Genomic DNA, 19,870 nt, shown 5'->3' on the forward strand with positions numbered 1-19,870 from the left:
CCTAATGGCTTTGGAACTAACTTCAGATTAAAGGGCATTTATGTAATTTAATAATATTAGATCATCCAACAGGAGGCTTTTTTGGGAAGCTTTTGGTAATATTCTTTGACAAGGAGTGTAGTTGTTGGGGTGTCTTTTTGGCAGGGAGAGAGAGAGAGAGAGAGAGAGGGCTTTTGGTAAATATTCCAGCCAGTTAGGGCTTTTGGTAAATACCCCAGCCGGTAAAGCAACCTACTGTACTCTTTAACGTTTTACGTTAAAGCAGCGTCAAGGGGAGCGAATAGCGACTGTAGGGGGAGCGAGAATATCAGCGCCCTACTTAAATCATGGATCGTTCCTTCTCAGCTCATCTCTACTTCTTCTTCTTCTTCTTCTTAAAAAAATAAAAAAAAAATCAAATGGCAACGAAGCAAATGGAAGAAATACAAAGGAAATTGGTGGTATTAAATTACCCAAGAGCAAATGCTCCTGCCCAATCTCTCCTCTTTGCTGGTATGGAGAGATACGGCCTTCTCGAGTGGCTCTTTTTCAGGCACTTTCCCTTTTTCCCTTTTCTTTTTTCTTATAGACTAATGTATCCGATCTCTTTAGGGTTTTGAATCTTTTAACTCATTGTTAAGTTGTACTTTTTTTCGCTGATTGAGTACAATTATAATTGAAATGTACAATCTCTCAAGGCTCGTTTAGATACATGGATTTTATAATCCAGGATTGTAAACCTGGATTTTAGCTTATAAAATCCAGGTTTTAGGTTATAAAATCTATGTTTTAGCTTGTAAAATACTGGATTTTGCAGTCCTTAATTATAAAATCCTTATATCCAAACGGCCCGTTAGGGTTTTGAATCTTTGGAGCCATTGTTATTGTTTTTTATTCTACTATTGTTTCGACTCGAGAAGTCCAATTTTGAATCTCTCTCTCTCTCTCTCTCTCTCTCTCTCTCTCTCTCTCTCTCTATTTTTATTGTTATGCTTATTGAAATTCAAACATTCCATGTTCTTTTTCATGCAACTATACGATGATTGAGTACAATTATAATTGAAATGTGGTCGAAGATCTGTCTTTCTTTTCTTTTTCTTTCACTATCTAATATCTTTGAAACTTTGACCATTTTCTATTTTTGTTTCATCTCTTCTTATTTCTGTTTAAAACAATCACAGTAAAGCAGTGTTGCTTCAGTGCTTCCATTTGACCTGTCTACTTTGTAGAAAACTCAAGAAATACCTTCTCGAATAAGGATCATTTGTGGTGAACGTCAAAAGAGAATGTGAGAAAATAAAACCACACAATGCAAGAAGACAAGGTTTACGTGGTTCGGCATTGTGCCTACATCCACAGGAGAAGAGCTTTCACTATGCTTAGGGTTACAAACTCTTCTTCTTAGCGAAGAAAACAAAAAAAAAAACCTCCCTACCCGTAACCGTAACAAGTGGCTTATATATATCAATGCCAATATATTGAGAAAATTACCAAAATACCTAGCTCGACCCGTGTGTGTGTGTCGCGCACATTAGTCCATCGGGGTCTTGTATAATCGGCAAAATACAAGACCCTGTTTGCAATGCATATCGCAACTCTGTACAGCAAATTGTATTAATTTATTAGATGAAGATTTTTTCTCTTATTAAATGATCTATCAGATTACAATGATAATGACACACTTTGATAAACTTTACAGGCTTTTAGGTGATAAATCCCCATTCACGCAACAAAGTTTGCAAGGTGATGGCATGGATCGTGATGAAGAGACAGCTCGAATACAATGTAACTTTGTTTCGTCTTGACTTATATGCTGTTTGGTGATGAATGGTTGGATCGGCAATGCTGGGATTAATCATGTTGGTTAAGGTCGTAGATATGTTTGCTTTTTCAAGTAATGCATGATTGGAGTTCCTTTGCTGTTGTTATTACAAACCTGTACTGTATTCAACTATTCCATTTGCCATATGAAAAAGCCTTAAAATTCGAAACTCGACTCATAATTGACTAAAAAATTTGTTTAGTACCCTGCCAAGTTCTTTCGAGTTGAAAAGCATATGTTGTTTCATTTTTCTAGCTTTCAGGTACCTGATTAAGAGTACTTGATCAGTATCATTAGTTTACTCGGGGTTTAAGAATATTGAGTTATCGCATTAACTCTATCCAATTCTTGACTGGGTTGGGTTGCCTTGGCACTTTTTGAATAGTGGATTGACTTTTAAAACTTTGTAGTATAGCATGGCCAATATTACTCGTCCTTGTATTGTTCTGAGAGATATGGTTTTCCCATCCCAGAAGAGATAGCTTTTGACCAGCTTGACAATCGTGATAGGGACGGGTTAGAGGCTTTTTTTCCCGAGGAAGAAGTCAAGCCTGCTTTTTTTTTTGATTGATGAATTTTTTTATTAAGAAAGGTGGAAACCCTGTGATAGAGGTGGTCAGATACAAAAGAAAGGATCACATAAGAAGTGTAAAACAATGGAGGACCCAAGCCCTCACGGAGAACGGAAATAAAAAATCTCCAACCTCTCCCTATTAACTCCCAATCTAGCTAGTCTGTGTACATTGATGTTGGCAGAGCTTCCAACATGCTGAAAGGAAATGGGGAGGCCCTTCAGTTGGTCCTGGATCTCATAAAAAAGTGAGCAAATATCCACGGATGGGGATGGCTCCCCATGAAGCCAACCGATGGGATTGAGAGAATCTCCCTCAAGGGTTGGCATCCCTAAATCAAGGTTGCTTTGTTCTTGCTTAATAAGGATCGTGCTCTAGGTCTTGATGAGTTTTGTATTGCTCCGTCTCAAGATTTACGGGAGATAGTAAAGGAAGACGTCGTTGAGCTGCTTGCGGCTTTTCATAGGGATCCCGTGCTCAATAAAAGTTTGGGAGCCACTTTTTTTGCTTCAATTTCCAAGGTGGATGGACCCAAGAAGATCTCAGATTCAGACCTATTAACTTAGTGGGTGGTCTGTGCAAGATGGTGGCGAAGGTTCTGGCCAATTGAATCAAGAAGGTCTTGCACAAGATTATGTCCCTAACCATTCGACTTTTATTCACGAGCACTAGATTCTTAATGGAGCCTTAATTGCTGATGAGCTGGTAGAGTATTACTCCTGAAATTCAATCAAAGGAAGTGCGCTTGACAAGGAAAAAGCACATGATCGGGTGGAATGAGACTGTCTGGATTACTTAATGGCTAGAATGAGCTTTGATGAGAATTGGAGATTGTGGATCCGAAGGTGTATCTCTTCAGTTTGGTTCTCTATTTTAGTCAGTGGTTCCCTCAAGGATTTTTCAAATCTTCTCGTGGGCTTGACACAGGGAGCTACCTTGTCCCTGTTTCTATTCTCCATTATAGCATATTGTTTGAGCAGAATGTTGGAAAAAGTCAGGGAGAGTGGTCTTATCAAAGGTTTTGTTTTGGGAGCCCTGAGAGTTTAGATATCACATTTATAGTTTGCTGACACTACCTTGATTTTTAACTAGGCCGACGAGGACAAACTGTTAAAATTGAAGTTGTGATAGGCCAAAGAACAAATTTCAACAAATTTAAACTCGTGGGCATTCATTTGTCCGTGGAAGAGAAATAAATTTGACGGACCGATCGGATGGTATGTGGATCAATTTCCTTGCACATATCTTTGGCTCCCACTTTGTATTGGCAGACCTAAGAAACACTTGTGTGATCATGTTATAGAAAGTGGAAAGATGTCTGTACTCTTGGAACAGGCACATGATCTCCTTGGGGGGCCACATAACTTGATAAAAGCAGTCCCCTTGAACCTCCATACCATCTATTTCTCACTTTTCTGCTGTCCTACGACTGTTGTAAACCATATTGATTAGAATTAGAGAAACTCTGTTTGAGCTGACTGACCTGAAGATAGACGATACGACCTAGTTAGGTGGGAGGATGTTCCCTCCCTAAAATGAGTGGGGGTCCGAGCTTTCGAAATTAAATTTTTTTGAATAAGGCTCTATTGGGTAAATGGTTTTGGAGATTTGGAGAATAGAGATCTCACCTATTGGCATCTGTCATCGAGCCCAAGTATGGTTACAAATTTGGGAGATGGTTATCAGACGATAACGATAAACATAGTGGAACCACTCTGTGGAGAGATACCTTGAAGCATAAGTGTTCTTTCCTTAAAGGAATTCATTATAGAGCTTAAAAATGTGACATAATTTTGTTTTGGGGACACCCTTGGTGTAAATCTTTGCCCCTCACGAACCTTTTTCCTAATTTTTCAGTGATTAGCGGCAAATAGGCTACAGTCCAAGATGCTGTAGAAAACCAAGAAAACGGATTGAATTTAGTCCGTTAGGGCATAGTTTTAAAACTCCCCCATGTAGTACTGGCAAATAGTGACCCGGACCCGCGGGTCCACCCGGTCCGCCCGTAAATTACGGGTCGGGTCACTAATTAGTGACCCGTTTGAAATTGGCCCGCGGGTCCACCCGACCCGTCAAAACTGGGCCGGGCCGAGTGGACCCACGGGTGCTCGTAACAGCTTGATGAATTTATAAACTAGTTTAAAAGGAACGGAGAAATTATGTAAAAAGAAAGATGAAAGATGGTACATAGAAAAAGACAAGAGGTAATGATGGTTTGGGTGAATAAAAGTGGAGGAAAAGGTTGAGAGAGAAAGTGTTGACCAAGAAGAAGTTAAAAGAGATAAGAGTGATACGTATAATGGGTAGTGGAGAGGAGAAAGTTACTGTGAAATGACAAAGAGATGTGTTGGGAAGAGAAAAAGGTTAAAGTAGGTAGTAGGTAGTGGAGAAGAGAAAAGTACCTGAAATGACAACGAGATGTGTTGGGAAGAGGGAAAAACGAAGAGATGGGGGTTTCTCTTGTAAGGGCCGTTGTATCTTTCGCAGAGATGAAAGATGTAGGTTTGAACCGGCAAAGGAAGGAGGTTGGTGGCGTCAATGAGGGAAAGATGCGGGAGTGGAAGCCTAGGATCGATGAGCAGACGAGAATGGTGATATAGAGATGATATGTAGCAGCAGTTGGATGTGATGAGGATGAGGAAGCAATATTTCCAGTAATATTTCCATCTGTCAGCCCACACCATAGGATGATCCAAACCGTCCATTTCAGCGTGAAAAGAATCCTAGGAATATTGCTTCCTCACCTTCATTACATCCAACTGCTGCTACATATCATCTCTATATCACCATTCTCGTCGGCTCATTGATCCTAGGCTTCCACTCCCGTATATTTCTCTCATTGACGCCACCAACCTCCTTCCTTTGCCCGTTCAAACCTACATCTTTCATCTCTACGAGAGATACAACAGCCCTTACAAGTGAAAACCCCATCTCTTCGTTTTACCCTCTTCCCAACACATCTTCTTGTCATTTCAGGATACTTTTCTCTTCTCCGCTACCTACAACCTACTTTAACCTTTTTCTCTTCCCAACACATCTCTTTGTCATTTCACAGTACTTTTATGCTCTCCACTACCCATTATACGTACCACTCTTATCTCTTTTAACTTCTTCTTGGTCTACACTTTCTCTCTCAACCTTTTCCTCCACTTTTATTCACCCAAACCATCATCACCTCTTGTCTTTTTCTCTGTACCCTCTTTCATCTTTCTTTTTACATAATTTCTCCGTTCCTTTTAAACTAGTTTACAAATTCATCAGGCTGTTACGGGCACCCGCGGGTCCACCTAGCCCGGCCCAGTTTTTACGGGCCGGGTGGACCCGCGGGCCAATTTCACACGGGTCACTAATTAGTGACCCGGACCCGTAATTTCCGGGCGGATCGGGTGGACCTGCGGGTCCATGTCACTTTTTGCTAGGTCTAGCCACAATGTAAATAGGTAGTGCCCCAAAAATCATTTCCAGAGGCTTTCCCATCAAATGGACGGTTTGGATCATCCTATGGTGTGGGCAAAAAAAAAAAAAACTAGGTGACCCGCGGGTCCATCCAAACCGTCCGGGTTACGTCATTTTTGACCCGTAAAATTCCGGGTCATTTGTGACCCGGACCCGTACGGGTTGGGTGAAAATCGGCCCGGCCCATCCATTTGCCAGGTCTACCCCCATATCATCGTGGACTCCCCCACGTCGACGCCCTTTTACCTTGGTTGCATTCCGCATTTTGCCGCTGTGTTTTGCTGTGTTTTGGACTATAGAGTCAATAAAATCTCATTTGACTCTCCCGAATGACCACGTCAACAGAGACCTCAGCCCTGTCAACCGAGTACTAGACCGTGTCCTGCGAGTCGACTAGGATTTTCTTCGGCCGCGTTCTGCGCCGCATCCACATTTTTAAACACTACGTTAGGGTGTGCTATATCACTGCTAGAATACAAGCCATCTACTCATCAAATGCTATGGTCTGTACTAATGGAAAGATATCCGGGTACGTTTGTGTCCGCCACAAATTTTATGATAGGGAAACCAATAGGGTAACTGAGCTCATGGACTCTTTTGGGGAGGAAGTTCATAATGATTGTTGGGGAGGATAAAAGTATTTGAAAATGGAACTCAAAATGAATATTCACTGTTCAATCTTTCTACTACAATCTCCAATCGACTCAGTCTGCCTTGTCAGTTAAAAGGGTATGGAGGATCCCGCTCCACCTAGAGTGTGCACTTTCGGATGGACAACGATCCTAAATAGCATTTTGATGATAAACTACGTCCCAAGCAGGAAAGCTAAGATTATCGATATTCTTAAAATAAGTGTAACATCTTTTTCCTTTTGGCAACAACAATATAAAGCTAAATATGTTCGCATCTTAGGAAGGAGTGCGTTTTAAAATGCATTTTCTGGGTGGTCCACCGACAGGGGTAACCTCCAGCAATTGCACCTTATTCTATAATAGCTAGGGAAGGCATCGATCACATCTTCATTCATTGCTGGTTTGCCAGAGAAATTTTGAGTCGACCAATATCACTCCAGTTTTTATTATTAAAAAAAAATCATAAATCAGTTCTCCATGATGCTTATTCAAATTTCAAAGTATAATTTCACAATATAAGATCAAAAAGGAGAAAATAGATCTAGTATATTCATGCATAGGTCTAGAGTCTAGACAATAAGAATTTATAGTATGTATCATCTAGTATACTGAAAATATCTCTATCTACCTTCCCCAACTTTGAAACACAAACGAAATGGGGTTTTAGAAGCCCCAATTCACTCATCCGAGATACTTGTGATATGCTAGTAACATATTGGTGCACATGGGATTTTGTCATTTGATACAAAGTATCTTCACGAAATACATTAGATTAAAGATGATTTCTAGATGTAGACAAGCACCTGCTATCCGCACTTGCGAAGTCTGATGTGTATAATCTAGTACGTCATTCCATGCTCCAACAAGTTGCTAGGTCCAATTAAGTATTTGACATGCCTTTCAATGACTTTTAACATGAACACTTTTGAGGAAGCTTCTACTTTGATTACATATTGATTCTCCCTAGGTCTATTCAGCATATAGGTTGGTTGCTTGATGTTTGTGTACCATGTTTGTTAAGCAATGGGGCTTCTTGCATTGGAGTAAGTTTTTCAGGGTACTTTTTGTCGTTGGCCCTCAATCTCACAGTTTGAGTGAAGTTTTTGAGGTTTATGAATCCCCATAACCTTGCCCCATGTGTTTTAAGGAATATCCGGTGACTTGAGATTTTTCATGACTTGATGCTCATTTGTTTCGGTTCTTTCTGATTCAGCTAAGCTTTCAAGAAGTTGGAAACAACACTTGCAGTTATAGGCTTTTCTATTGTGCATAGAGTTTCTTTGTTTGTTAGAACGAGGTGAATTGTCATTGTCATTTATGATACACAAGCATACGCATACATGGATACAAATATTTTTATATATGTAGTGATGCAATTGCGACTAGTATCTCCTCTTCAAACTCATGGTGGTGGGCCAGCCAAGGGGCTGGTTAGTGATCTTTTCATTTTCATTTGGGAATAAACCAGCTTAGTGGCCTAAATGGGTCATTAGACCTTTCCACATTGTTAGGGATACTTCAGGCATAACTCTCATTTGCCAGTAGCTATAAAAGCCAACTCGCTCTTTTTTTTTCATTTCAGACTTTGGTGAAAATTGAATTTGTAATTGGAGACCTGAGTTCTTTTTCTTGGAGGGAGAGCTCCCTTTGGAGAAATTTCCTTGTTAGAATCGTATGAGAGAGAGAGAGGGAGAGAGAGAGAGGGCTTGATCTGCAAGCTTTTGGTCTCTTAATCTCCATCTTCTACCTTGCGAGTGCAAGGATTCATCAACTCGAAGCTGTTCTTCTCCTTTTGAGTGCAAGGATTCATCTCCTTGAAGCAGAAGCTGTTCATCTCCTTGCTCAGCTGCATTGGATTTCCATTCAGGAATTGCATGCAATGAAGAAAAGCTCATTTTCTTGTTGTTCGTATGTTCATGGCTGAAATTGCTCAAATTTGGATGGCTATGCGTGATCCTCTCCTTTAGATCGATAGGGAATATCTAAATCTGCTTGTGATGGTTTAGAATTGTGAACGATCGGCAAGGTGAGAAGGTTCCTGAAACGAATTGGAGTGAATTTTTCCATGAAATTACATCCAGTACAGTTTTTGGGCTGATTTCTGGACTGTGTTGTTCGTGATGCCTTGTTATTGGAATTTTATTGTTGTCTTTCAAAAAATTTCAACTACAACTCGTCTACTAAGAATCCTTGGTAGGAACCTTGCTTTGAGTGTTGGAACTTCATTAAGAAGAAGGTTTTTAACGAGTTTTTTTCATCATAATCAGAGAAGTTACACAGTTCAGATTGTTTACAGTTCGCACATGTATTCAAAATGAGAACACCTCCATGCAGTTTTGAAGTTTTCTTTCATCAATTTGGGCATCAACATTCAGACTGCTAATAGATCTTGAGTAGCTTCCTTTTATCAGCTTTAGATCTAAAAAGTCTCACCGGATCCGAAATAGGTATAGCCCTCTCTGTAATGACACATGTTTCTGGGTAAAAATTGGCTCTGCAAACGTCCTTAAAGTGCGAAATTGTAGTTGCAATGGAACATTAAAGCCAGTTGAGTAATTTTCATTGTAGCCAGTTAGTTCTGTAGTTACTCTGGGCGCTAATATCATCTGGGAATTCGTTCATGTTAAAAACGTTGGCTATTACAGAGGAGTAGATTTTCTTCAGCCTCAGTCATTGTTAATACCCAACTGTGATTAAAAATGGAATTTCTACATCAAATAAAGAAGTTCGTGAGGCTATGGTTGCATCTTTTGCAAAACGACTGGGTTACTTTGTGATGATTAGGCTGCTAAGGTGTGAACTCACTAATTCATTTTAGTGCTGCCTTGTTAACACATTGTCTGAATTTGTTCTGATTTTTGAGAATCCACTCCTTCTACAAGAATTTTCTTTTTGTTTTTTAAAAAAACTTGCAAGTATAAATGGCTATGGAATTCCTCTCAACCGAGAGCTTTTAAAGGCTACATATCAGTCAGTTAGCACCTGAGTCGGTCCTCACATTTTGTCCCCACAAAGAGGGTGGTTAGTGACCTGTGAGTTGAATTCCTCTGAGGCTTACCATATTGGAAGACACTTTGAGAAAATCTTGAGATACTTGGTTTGGATGGGGCCAGGCCTATTTTTTGAACACTGATTCGGAGAGGAAACTTCCATTACAGTCACATTTCACTAGTTCAGAAATTCTGTAGTGGCTCATTTCAACCCTTCTTTCATCCAATTGGCACCTTTCGGTTCAACATTTGGGACAGCCATTTACAACAATATTTTCCCTGCAAATGATACTACATCATATTGACACCCTTAAATTTAGGCCTGACACCTACACTGGTTTGACCTATATTGTATAAAAGGAAAAGCAAATCAAATAACACAAACTTCATTGTGGAAAATGCCTAAATTTTATGATTTTCACTACCAAAAATATATATTTGCATATATTTACAGGGGAATGATATCCGTGTGACCATGTTTTGATAATCGGGTGAACTCACCTTGTTTTACATGTTTCAAAGGCTATTACATTCCCCCAAAGCTCTCAGCATCCAGTTAAAAAAAGTAAAACAAGGTGAGTTCTCCCGATTATCAAAACATGGTCGCACGGATATCAGTAGTCTATTTATATTATCCAATATGCTATTCATGTAATGATGCTGTTTTGCAGATTTGGCAGAAATAGCAAAGTTTCTGGGTATTACACCTACAATTGACACAGAAGCCATCCAAGTGAGTTGTTGACTAATCACATTTAAGCGAATGAACATCTTACACTGTATTAGTAACTATCTATCTATACGAATCCATTATTTACCAAATCAACCTTGTAATTTGTAATGATATTTTTGTTGGAGATAACAAAGAATTCACATGGTTTCAGCATGATGCATATATAAGTATATTGTGGTGTGTTTCTTAACTAGTAACAATCTTGTAATTAATGTAACACATCTTATAAGATAGTGATAAGGGTTGTATCTCACTATGGAAACAAAATATACAAACCCCATGAATTGCTTGGGGTTTGCTTCTCTTCTCTCCATCTTTCTCACTTTCTTTCTCGATAACCTTTTCATGGTATGATATCAGAGCTTAGGTGATCAAAGATTTCGGAGAAGATCTTCCATTTTTCAAAATTAGTATTTCTCAAGTTTTGAAACCCTCTCTATCAGGTTTCCAATGTTGGTTTTAGTATGGGCATTGGTCCCACAGAAGTGTTAGTAGTTCGTGGATGTCTGGAAGTTCATGGAAATCCTATAAAAATTGTGGAAGTTCATGAATGTCAATGGAAATGATGGAAAGTTAAGATGAAACATTGGAAAATGCTAGAATAAACACCAACACACACCTAAAACCAATCACATAAGCAAGACAACCATCCATAATGGTTTTTTTAAATAACCATGCATAATGGCTGAACATGATCAAACACCTAGTGACATACCTTGTCGTGCATGGCAGAAACAGCACGGTCCATTCCATCCTAAATGTTGAAGTGTATAATTGTTATTACGAGGGTCATAAAGGCATACTTGCAATTATCTGCATTCTTACATTAATAAAAAATTGTCATAGAGGGGGAGTTGTTCTAATGCTCCTACCCATCCCCCGACAAAGCAGGTTTTCTCAAGATGTTTTTCTTTAAGAATTTTTTGTTATCATTTGGATGCTTGTCTGTGTCATTTTCTCAAAAAATTTGAAAAATAGTTTTGATAAAACGGATGTGATTTCTTGATCAAGGGTCTTTGCTAGAGCAAATGGTGAAATTTTGGCGTGGATTAAAAATCCCAAAAGAACAAAAGTGATCACATAGGATTTGGAGAAGTGTGGAGGGACCTTTTTTTTCTGAAAAAAAAATGGCAAGTTGTATTGCTTTTTCTCCATCTATTTTACTGCCCAATGTGTTTTTTTGTTCGAAGGTCATAGTAGGGTGACCAGTGATGGTTATATCTTGTACAGAGTGTGACCAGGTACTGTTTAGTGAGTGACTCAACTAGGATTAGTTGAGTTTTCCGACAACCAAGATGTTGACTTTGTGACTTTGGAGGTTACCGATAGGGAAACTGGGCTTCTGAGAATTGGATTTGGTGCGATAGGGACTGGTGATACGTCTAATACCATTGTTATTGTAGAGTGAAGGAGAAGAAGAAGAACAAGAGTAGATGAGAGTCTCCTTAGAGATAACCATAGTTAAATTTGATGACATGAACTACCTGGAGTGGTCTCAGCTAACATAGATGTACATTGACAGATGATGAAGGTTAGGCTACTTGACTGGGCAAGTACCAAAGCCAATATTAAGGAAAACTTTGCTTGCTTGAGTGGTGAGGAGTTACGTTTATACATTGAATGGTGTTTCTTGACGCTGCTTCTGATTTTTAGAAAATATAAGATGCGCGCTTGAGGTCATATTACCTTTTGTTCAAAAAAATATTTCTTGTTTGCAAAGGAAGAGTTCAGTTTCAGTATAATCTGCATGCCAAGATGACATGTTTTTGGAACCAAAAATGGTAATATCACATCGCACATGTGAATAATGTGAACTGATAATTTTTACTTAATTGAATTGCTTATTGATTTGAACATCACTAGAGTCACAATGGTTGCCGATCTGCAAATCTGGTGTTCCGTTGAATACACCATCAAGTAGTTCATGTAATAATTTGGAAATGAATGCTTACAATTAGATGAGGGATATTTTGGTCATCTCTTGAACACTTTTTATCCTCTGACTGTCGGAAAGAAAACCACTTAACATCACTCCTCATTTTCTCCAAGTATCAATGATTCTTACCTCTATTTGTGTGACTCACTTAATATAAGTTATATTTGCTTCAAATCTAATCGGCTTTTATGTTTCATGCGAGAAAGTTCATTTTCTTTTAGTCCCTTTAGGCCCTGTTTGGATTGCAGGAACTTTTTGGAAATGCTTGGAAAGGAAAAATATTTTTTAATTTTCGTACTTTTTGTACACATGAATAAGATAACTTGAACGAAACTTGTTCAATTTTTATTTAAGGGGACCTTCAATTTATGACAATACCCCCCTAAATTAACAATAATCTTACCATTTCCCTCTAAATCGTGGAAAGAAATAATTTTCTAAAGAAATTTTTTTCCGTCAGAAATGTTTTTCCTGCAATCCAAACAGGTTTGAGGTTCTTAAATGCTGATGCCTGTTAATTACAGGGGCGAGGAAGTTATGAAGACCGGTCTGAAATGCTTCGTCTAATTGTAGATCTTGTGGAAGCAAGCTGCTATGCTGATAATCCAGAATGGAGGTTGAGATGATCTACTTTATTTGTTTATGTACATCATTCTTCATATTGCATAAATAAAATTTCACATTAAGTAGCGGTTCAAATTTAATGGAGCACAATTTTTTGCTTTTTCAAAATCATTTATTTCTTATTTATTGTTGACATTTGGCTTGCATTCTGGTTTGGCTTTTAGTGTTGATGAGCAGGTAGCAAAGGATATACAACTGTTGGATTCCATTGCTGAAAAACAAGCTCAAATTTTTTCTGAAGAATGCAAGCTGTTTCCTGCAGATGTGCAGATTCAGTCAATATTTCCAGTGTAAGCAATATTTAGTTCTCTATCTATCATGAGACTTAGAGAAAAAAAATTCATTATTTCATGCCAAAGCTTTGAATGTCGACACCTGAATGTGCCCAAGCTGCAAGTGTTGATGAATTAATACCTTCATAACTTATTGCACTGTTTGGAAGATTTTCATAATAAATGTTCGACAATGATAGAGGGAGTTTAATTTGGATTCCTGTTTCTAGTTTAGACCAAATATTAAGATGGCGTTTGGATGTTTCACTCCAAACAGAAGTTTAGTCTTAAAAATAGAGAACTCTTTATGTCTTCAACCAGTAAATATTTAGTAAGTGAGATTGAAGCTTTCCTTAGTGTTGGACATAATGAGATAATGTGACCAACAAATAATTATTTGAAGTCCAAAGTTAGGCCAGGGCCCTGTCCTTGCTTCTGATCCGGTCACAGCTACTGGTGGATCCGTCCTTGGGTGTCTGCTACAGGAGTTAGATAAACGGCAAAGTAAAATAAAAAGTGGGGTGTGTGCATTTTGGACTGGGGATTCCATATCAACATGGTGTCCATTATGTGTGGGCACATTTATTCAGTCCACAAGGACATGTCTGGATTTGAAAGGCATACTTTTTACATAGGAATCGAATGTTGTGAACTACTTGCAACTTCTCTTGCATAGCAGTGGAAGTAAAACACCAAAGTTTGGGCTAGAAGAAGAGCCACGGCCGTGGTTAAGTAGCTTGTATTATTGATGCGATTTTGGATTTATCTGGTTCTTGATGTGGCATGTGCTCTTTGCGATGAACAAGATAGTGAACTCCCATACTAGGAAGGTGTTCTTAGCGCAGAGTTATTTGTAGGGAAATCTTTGACCCGCTTGAAATTATGTTCTTTTCCCTTCATGGGTTTTTTTAGTTTCATATATTTTGAAATAAACTTATATTGCATATTATGCAAAAAATGATTGGTTATATGATGCTTGTATGAATTTTGTACATTTGGATATGTTACCTCCGACTTTTACTGGGTTACATATTTTGCCACTGCATTTGTTGGATTTTTGTGTATTCTATTTTCATTTATATTGCTTGCAAAGTTCTTTGTTCTTGAAGGTAGATAAACCTGATTCACTAAAAGTTTGATAGAGTTAGTAATTCCCTTTTTCTTTAATCAAATCCCATTTACAGGCCAGATGTTTCTGAGTTGGAGTTAAAGCTTTTGGAGCATTCAAAGAAGTTGTTGAGTTTAGAACAGATGGTTCAGGAATTGGCATCAAAGGTTCATTCCAAAGCAATATTCTGGTTATTTTTTCCATAAAAGTAATTTAGGACATGGTATGCGTCTTGGACTAGCTTAGTGAATTGATCATTGGCTAGATCGAGTTATTTTCCATGTCTGAGAATCTTCAGTTTCTTAATATTTAGATCTTTAACTTCCTGCGGTCCCATTTTGTTTTTTCCAAATACTAGTGTTGCCATCAATCCTGTCAATGCTAAACCCTGTTTGGTTGCCCAAAACGTGGAAGAAGGGTGGGGGATTTGTGGAATTTGAAATGCCGGACCATGTTTGGTTGCCAAATTTGCATTGATACTCCATTTGACCCCAGACATGATGGGGACATCATGATTGCATTTTTTTCCTATGTGGCACCCATGTGATGCTAATGTTCTCTCCTCTCATCTTCCAACCAAATTTCACCAAAATGGAGAAATTTGGGTGGAAGAAGAGCAAAAAAAGGTCTTGTCTTATTCCCTCTCTCTCTCTTCCCTATCTCTCTCTACCACACTCTATATTGGTAATGACACACCTACATTTTCCACTACTCTTTTAGGCCACGTTTGGATACCCACAAGATTTAGATTTGGATTTTTCACATTTGCAGTTGAGATTTGGAACTGGATCAGATCCTTAGATTTCCAAATCAGCTACAACTGTGAAAAAAATCTGATTTTCAAATCTGTTCTGCAAGACATTATTTCAAAATCAATATTTTTGGCAATTACCTTTACCCTCGCTGCTCCTCAACCTTGCTGCTGCAGCAGCCAGACGTCCCTCCCTTCCCCCCCCCCCCCCCCCCCCCCCCCCCCCCCTCTCTCTCTCTCTCTCTCTCAAATGCAAAAGCATGAGGTATCCAAACGTGGCCTTAAAGGATTGCCGCACAGCCAAACACCACTTACCACTCTTTCACTACTCTTCTAGACATCTTCCATGCTTGTCTACTCCCTTTTGACTTCTTATTCCACTACTCTCTCAGCCACCTTTGAGCAACCAAACAGTGGGTGAAACCAGGTTCCATCCACGCATAAATCCACATGTAGTCACTTCCAATATTTTTTTATTGGCTCAAATGAATAGGAATGGACTTTCGGATGTGCCTCGGCTGTTATGATTTTGGTCAGATTAAAAACCCTCAATCAAAAGTGCAGTGTACAAAAATTGGTAGGTTTTAACTTTTAACCATATCAACAATCTCGTACTTGATCAGCTACCAACAACTCCCAAATATTACTTCCAAAAGCTTGAAACTTCTTTGACTGGGAAATTCAATGTAGACGCTCATAGGTTGTTGCTCCATATCAGGAGCAGCTTAGAAAATTCTTCATTCAAACTGAGAAAACATGTGAATAAATAGATCTCAGGTTATTTGAGTTGCCTTGCTCCATAGAAAGGCTTGTCAAGCCTGGTGCCTGGTGACCAGTTCGATCTTTCTGGGTTCCAGATCAGACCTTTCCAATGGCTCAGATCACAAGTTAGTTCTTTGTATCTTTGAAGTGGGATCTCATTGGGTTTTCTAGGCTATGCTTCTCATTAAGGGAAAGACTGATTTTTTATATATCTGAAAGTCAGAAACTTATAAGTCACCTCTTTGTATTATTTATATTCAAATCTAGCCATGGAGAAATTCAAAATACTATATGTGTGTGCTCATTTTACTTGGTATGGGTGCAGCTAGTGAGTAGTCGTATCCCAGGTTTATCTCTTTTCTTACCAGAGTACTCAAGTTGGTTTCTTCGGTTTATTAAAGGACATGAGTAGTATAGAGATGTGCAACTCACTTTAGTCACAATAAACTTCATTATTTACTAAGCCCACAAATAGTCAGATTTGCCATTCCACATTTTCCATGGTGTTCTTAACTCACAATGACTTCCAAATTTACAAGACAGCCAAATAGGAGAAGTTGTGGTTCCATGTTATTTTCCTCCAAAGTTTTACTATATCTTTTTCTTGTGATAGATAAAGGGCGGCCTAGTGCACGAGGCTCCCGCCATTGCGGGGTCTGGGGAGGGCTAGATGTACGCAGCCTTACCCCTGCTTTGCAGAGAGGCTGTTTCCATGACTCGAACAGCCTCTAGTGAGTAGTCACGAGGTTGCAGAAATGGATTTCTCAGCCTTACCCATGAGAAATCCTTTTCTAGAAAGCGAGGGCATTTGCAAGTAGGCAGATTTTGTCTTTTCACATGGCTTCCAATGCTAGTCGCATAGCTGCAATTCATTTAAATTTTTACTAATCCCCCAAGACTAATTTGCTTTTCCACATTTATTTCCCCAGAATTTCTCATCATCCATTTCCTTTTTTTCTTTTGATAACTAATACTTTTTTAACCGTAAATCGTAATAGGGGTTGAATCGTTCCTAGGGGTGTAAACGAGCCGAGCCGAGCCGAGTTTGACCAGGCTCGGCTCGGCTCGTTAAGCTCAAAAGCTTGGCTCTGGCTCAGCTCGCGAGCCTTATCGAGCTCGGGTTATATTAAGTTCACACCCCTCATCTTCCCTGGACAGCCCTATCTAGTGTAATTTGACTACTCTTTTTACACTACGGGGGGTGGTCCAAGTAACAAATGGGGTTCCAAAAAAGAAGTGACATATTTTGCCCCCCCCCTTTCACTCCCTGGACAACCCATTTAGTGTATATATTAATATATAATATATATTTAAATATATTAAATTCTTAACAAGCCTTAATTAGCCGAGCCGAGCCTGGCCTAGATTGGGCTCGGCTCGGCTCGTTAAGGATTCGAGCCGAGCTCGAGCGAGCTTCCGAGCCCGAGCCAAAATTGACACCCTTAATCGTTCCAGATCATAAATTGGCCCTTTTACCTTTGTTTTTCATTTCAGTTGTGTTTTTAATTATGATTTTACTTCTTGCGTGTAGCATGCTTACAAACCAGATGAGGAATATGCAGACACACAGGCACAGCTGCGGACGCAGTTGGATTGTTTTCTGGAAACTGCAAGGTCCTTCAATTTGATTTACACCAAGGTAGTAACATTCTTGCAATTTTTTATTTTATTTTATTCTTTAGGAGCAATTATTTTCTATTCAGTTTGTCCTACGCTGTTAAATACAATTATAACCTGTTGTCTGTTAAATACAATTAAATATTTAAATGTCTTACAGAACTACAGCTGGCATACTACTAGCTGATATCTTCTTTAAAAACTTCTTACCAAAAATGATTGAAATGGCAGAAACAAATTTAGATGGTTTGGAACTTTGGTTTATAGATTTCATGAGACCCGTTTAACAACAGAATGAGTTTGGACTTTGGAGTAGAGACCCCCAGTAGTATATTTTCCTGTATTCACTTTGGAAATTAGAGGGCCAGTCAGTCAGATTTGATGTTCCGAGAAAGAAGTCCTCGGCAATGATGTTATGATGGGCAAGGTTTTACCGAAATTTCGGATTTCGGTCAACACCCAAACCGAAACGTTCCGAAACCGAAATCCCCGAAATGTAACAAATTTCGGTCTAAATTTCAATAAAATATTATTTTTACTTCTTTACAGAATTTTGGCCTAAATTTTGGGAGAAAAATCTGCCATTTCGTTAGCTTCTACCGAATTTTGACCGAAATTTCGGGATTTTGGCTGAAATTTCGGTTTCGGTGAAGACCGAAATTATAGCCGATACCGAAATTTAAAACCTAGATGATGGGTCGATGGCTTAGTTGAAAATGCTGAAATTTATTTCTTCATTGTACTTTTTTGTTAAGATGTTGTCGAACTTTGATGATCAAGAAAGTTGACAAATTTTGTTACATGTTCTTAAATTTCATGGTTTTGTAGGAAATCCGTCCTTGGACACACATGATGGAGGTCCCACAGTTGCATGGATTTGGTCCTGCTGCCAATCGCTTGTTGGAGGCTTATAAAATGCTTTTAAAGGTACTCCGAGTTCTAAAAAATATCGGACAACATACTCAGATAACAGAGATTATCTTCAATCTCCAAAAGAGAGACCGATAGGATACAATGAATATAACCTTAGAAGAGTGTTTGTCTAGTGTTTAAGTTATAGTGAAAGAGGGATAAGAACAAGTATTAGTTAAAGAAGAGTTAATAATCAAATAAGGGATTTGCTAGCGACCATCGCCGAAGGGATTTCGCGGATGTGCTGTTGCATGTGAAAGCAGTCTCACAGGCTCAGATTTTGTCTTATTCATGTACTTCACCTGAGGTGGCTGCTGTCACATGCAACAGCCCATCCGCGAAATGCCTTCTGCGCTGGTCCCTAGCAAATCCCATAAAATAAAGGTTAATAATAAAAGAGGAGGTAAACATAATATTTGATAATAAATAGTATTTCACTTGACACGGTACAATAACATCTCAATGCACCCACATTAAGTATGACAGTTCCAGTAGTACATTTACAAGTGTTCAAAGAGTGTTGATACATGCATGGTTTGAAATTTTGGCCGGGACTGACACCGAATCAAGCTGTTTTCGGCCAGGACCAACACTGAAAGTACCTTGATTCGCTGTCGGAAATTTCTGATTTTTTTTTATGGAATTTTGGCATTTCGTTTGAAATTTCAGTAAACCAAAATTTCATACATGTCGACACGGGTGTCTGAACGTTAGACAAATTCTTATGAATGCTGTAATCCAGTCTGGCTTGCCGGTGGCCGTGACGACTGATAAATAGAGTAAACTGAAGTAAAGAAAACTGTACATGAAAAAACATGAAGGACACCAAACCAATTCAACATACAGAATTTTGAAATATTTATATTTATTTTTGAATAGCAGGAAATTTTAAATGTTTTTTTTAGAAATTTTTATGTTTTTTTTTTTAAATTTTCTTAGATGTAGAGGACTTGACAAGTCAAATTTCTAATGACAGTTTCTGTGGAACTTGAGGAATCTCCGAGATTCGCATGCAGCGGTTGCCGTTGGATCGGAAGCAACATCAGATGAAACATCTTCGGCCGTCATGAGAATAATCGACGAGTGTGAGTCTGCACTAACATTTTTGAATCGTGATCTTGGGATCCTTTCAGCTTCTGTTGCTCGAGAAAAAGGTGAGATTGGCCATGAACTTGTTCTTGAGTAGAGTTATATTTTTCATAAAACAGGCTTAAACATACGTTGTAGACTTTTGTGGCTGCATCTTTTGTTTGTTGTCAATTTCAGTTGAGTTATTGGAAGGTTTTGGTTGGCATCAGTTGTATTGAAATGACCAAAATACCCCTTCAGCTGTGAGGAATATAATTGCATGCTCTTTCCACATAATTCACCGGTTGGTGCCAAGACATGAATCACAAAGCTACCCCACTACAGAAATCTGGAATTCAAAAATACCCCTCTTTTGTTCTTTAAGATTCCCAAAATACCCTTAGAAATCTCCTTTTCCATAAACTACCCTCACTCTTTTGAAAAATTCCAGCCTTGGAGCCTTCACAAGCTTACATGCATTGCAGTTTCATGCTTGAAAATCACCCGAATTTGCTTTGTTTTTATCAAAATTTGGGTCTTTTTAGCTGAAATTATCTCTTAAATGGGAAGAAGGTAAAGATTAAAAGTTTGTGGATCATCATTGATTTAATTACTCAGATATATGCCCTTTCAAAA

The 19,870-nt window shown here is 38.7% G+C and overlaps 1 protein-coding gene across 1 annotated transcript; it reads left to right on the forward strand.

Moving 5' to 3' along the window:
- Positions 1–254: 254 nt before the first annotated feature.
- Positions 255–19,531, forward strand: AUG7 (nuclear matrix protein). The gene is made up of 9 exons (XM_077396704.1): positions 255–532; positions 1,679–1,764; positions 10,123–10,184; positions 12,645–12,736; positions 12,909–13,034; positions 14,201–14,291; positions 17,169–17,276; positions 18,083–18,181; positions 19,143–19,531. The coding sequence occupies exons 1-9, from the start codon at positions 399–401 to the stop codon at positions 19,350–19,352; spliced, it is 1,008 nt and encodes a 335-aa protein (XP_077252819.1). The 5' UTR covers positions 255–398; the 3' UTR covers positions 19,353–19,531.
- Positions 19,532–19,870: the final 339 nt, after the last annotated feature.

This window comes from Tasmannia lanceolata, unplaced genomic scaffold, assembly GCF_043159265.1.
Source record: "Tasmannia lanceolata isolate RefF3 unplaced genomic scaffold, GAP_Taslan_0.1 ptg000015l, whole genome shotgun sequence".
NCBI classification, from domain to species: Eukaryota; Viridiplantae; Streptophyta; class Magnoliopsida; order Canellales; family Winteraceae; genus Tasmannia; species Tasmannia lanceolata.

Excerpts from the sequence above, each read along its gene's own strand:
- AUG7 (XM_077396704.1), top strand. The coding sequence starts at position 399 with ATGGCAACGAAGCAAATGGAAGAAATACAAAGGAAATTGGTGGTATTA. Across the intron at positions 13,035-14,200 it reads ATTCAGTCAATATTTCCAGT|GCCAGATGTTTCTGAGTTGG; the intron begins GTAAGCAATATT and ends TCCCATTTACAG. Across the intron at positions 17,277-18,082 it reads TCAATTTGATTTACACCAAG|GAAATCCGTCCTTGGACACA; the intron begins GTAGTAACATTC and ends ATGGTTTTGTAG.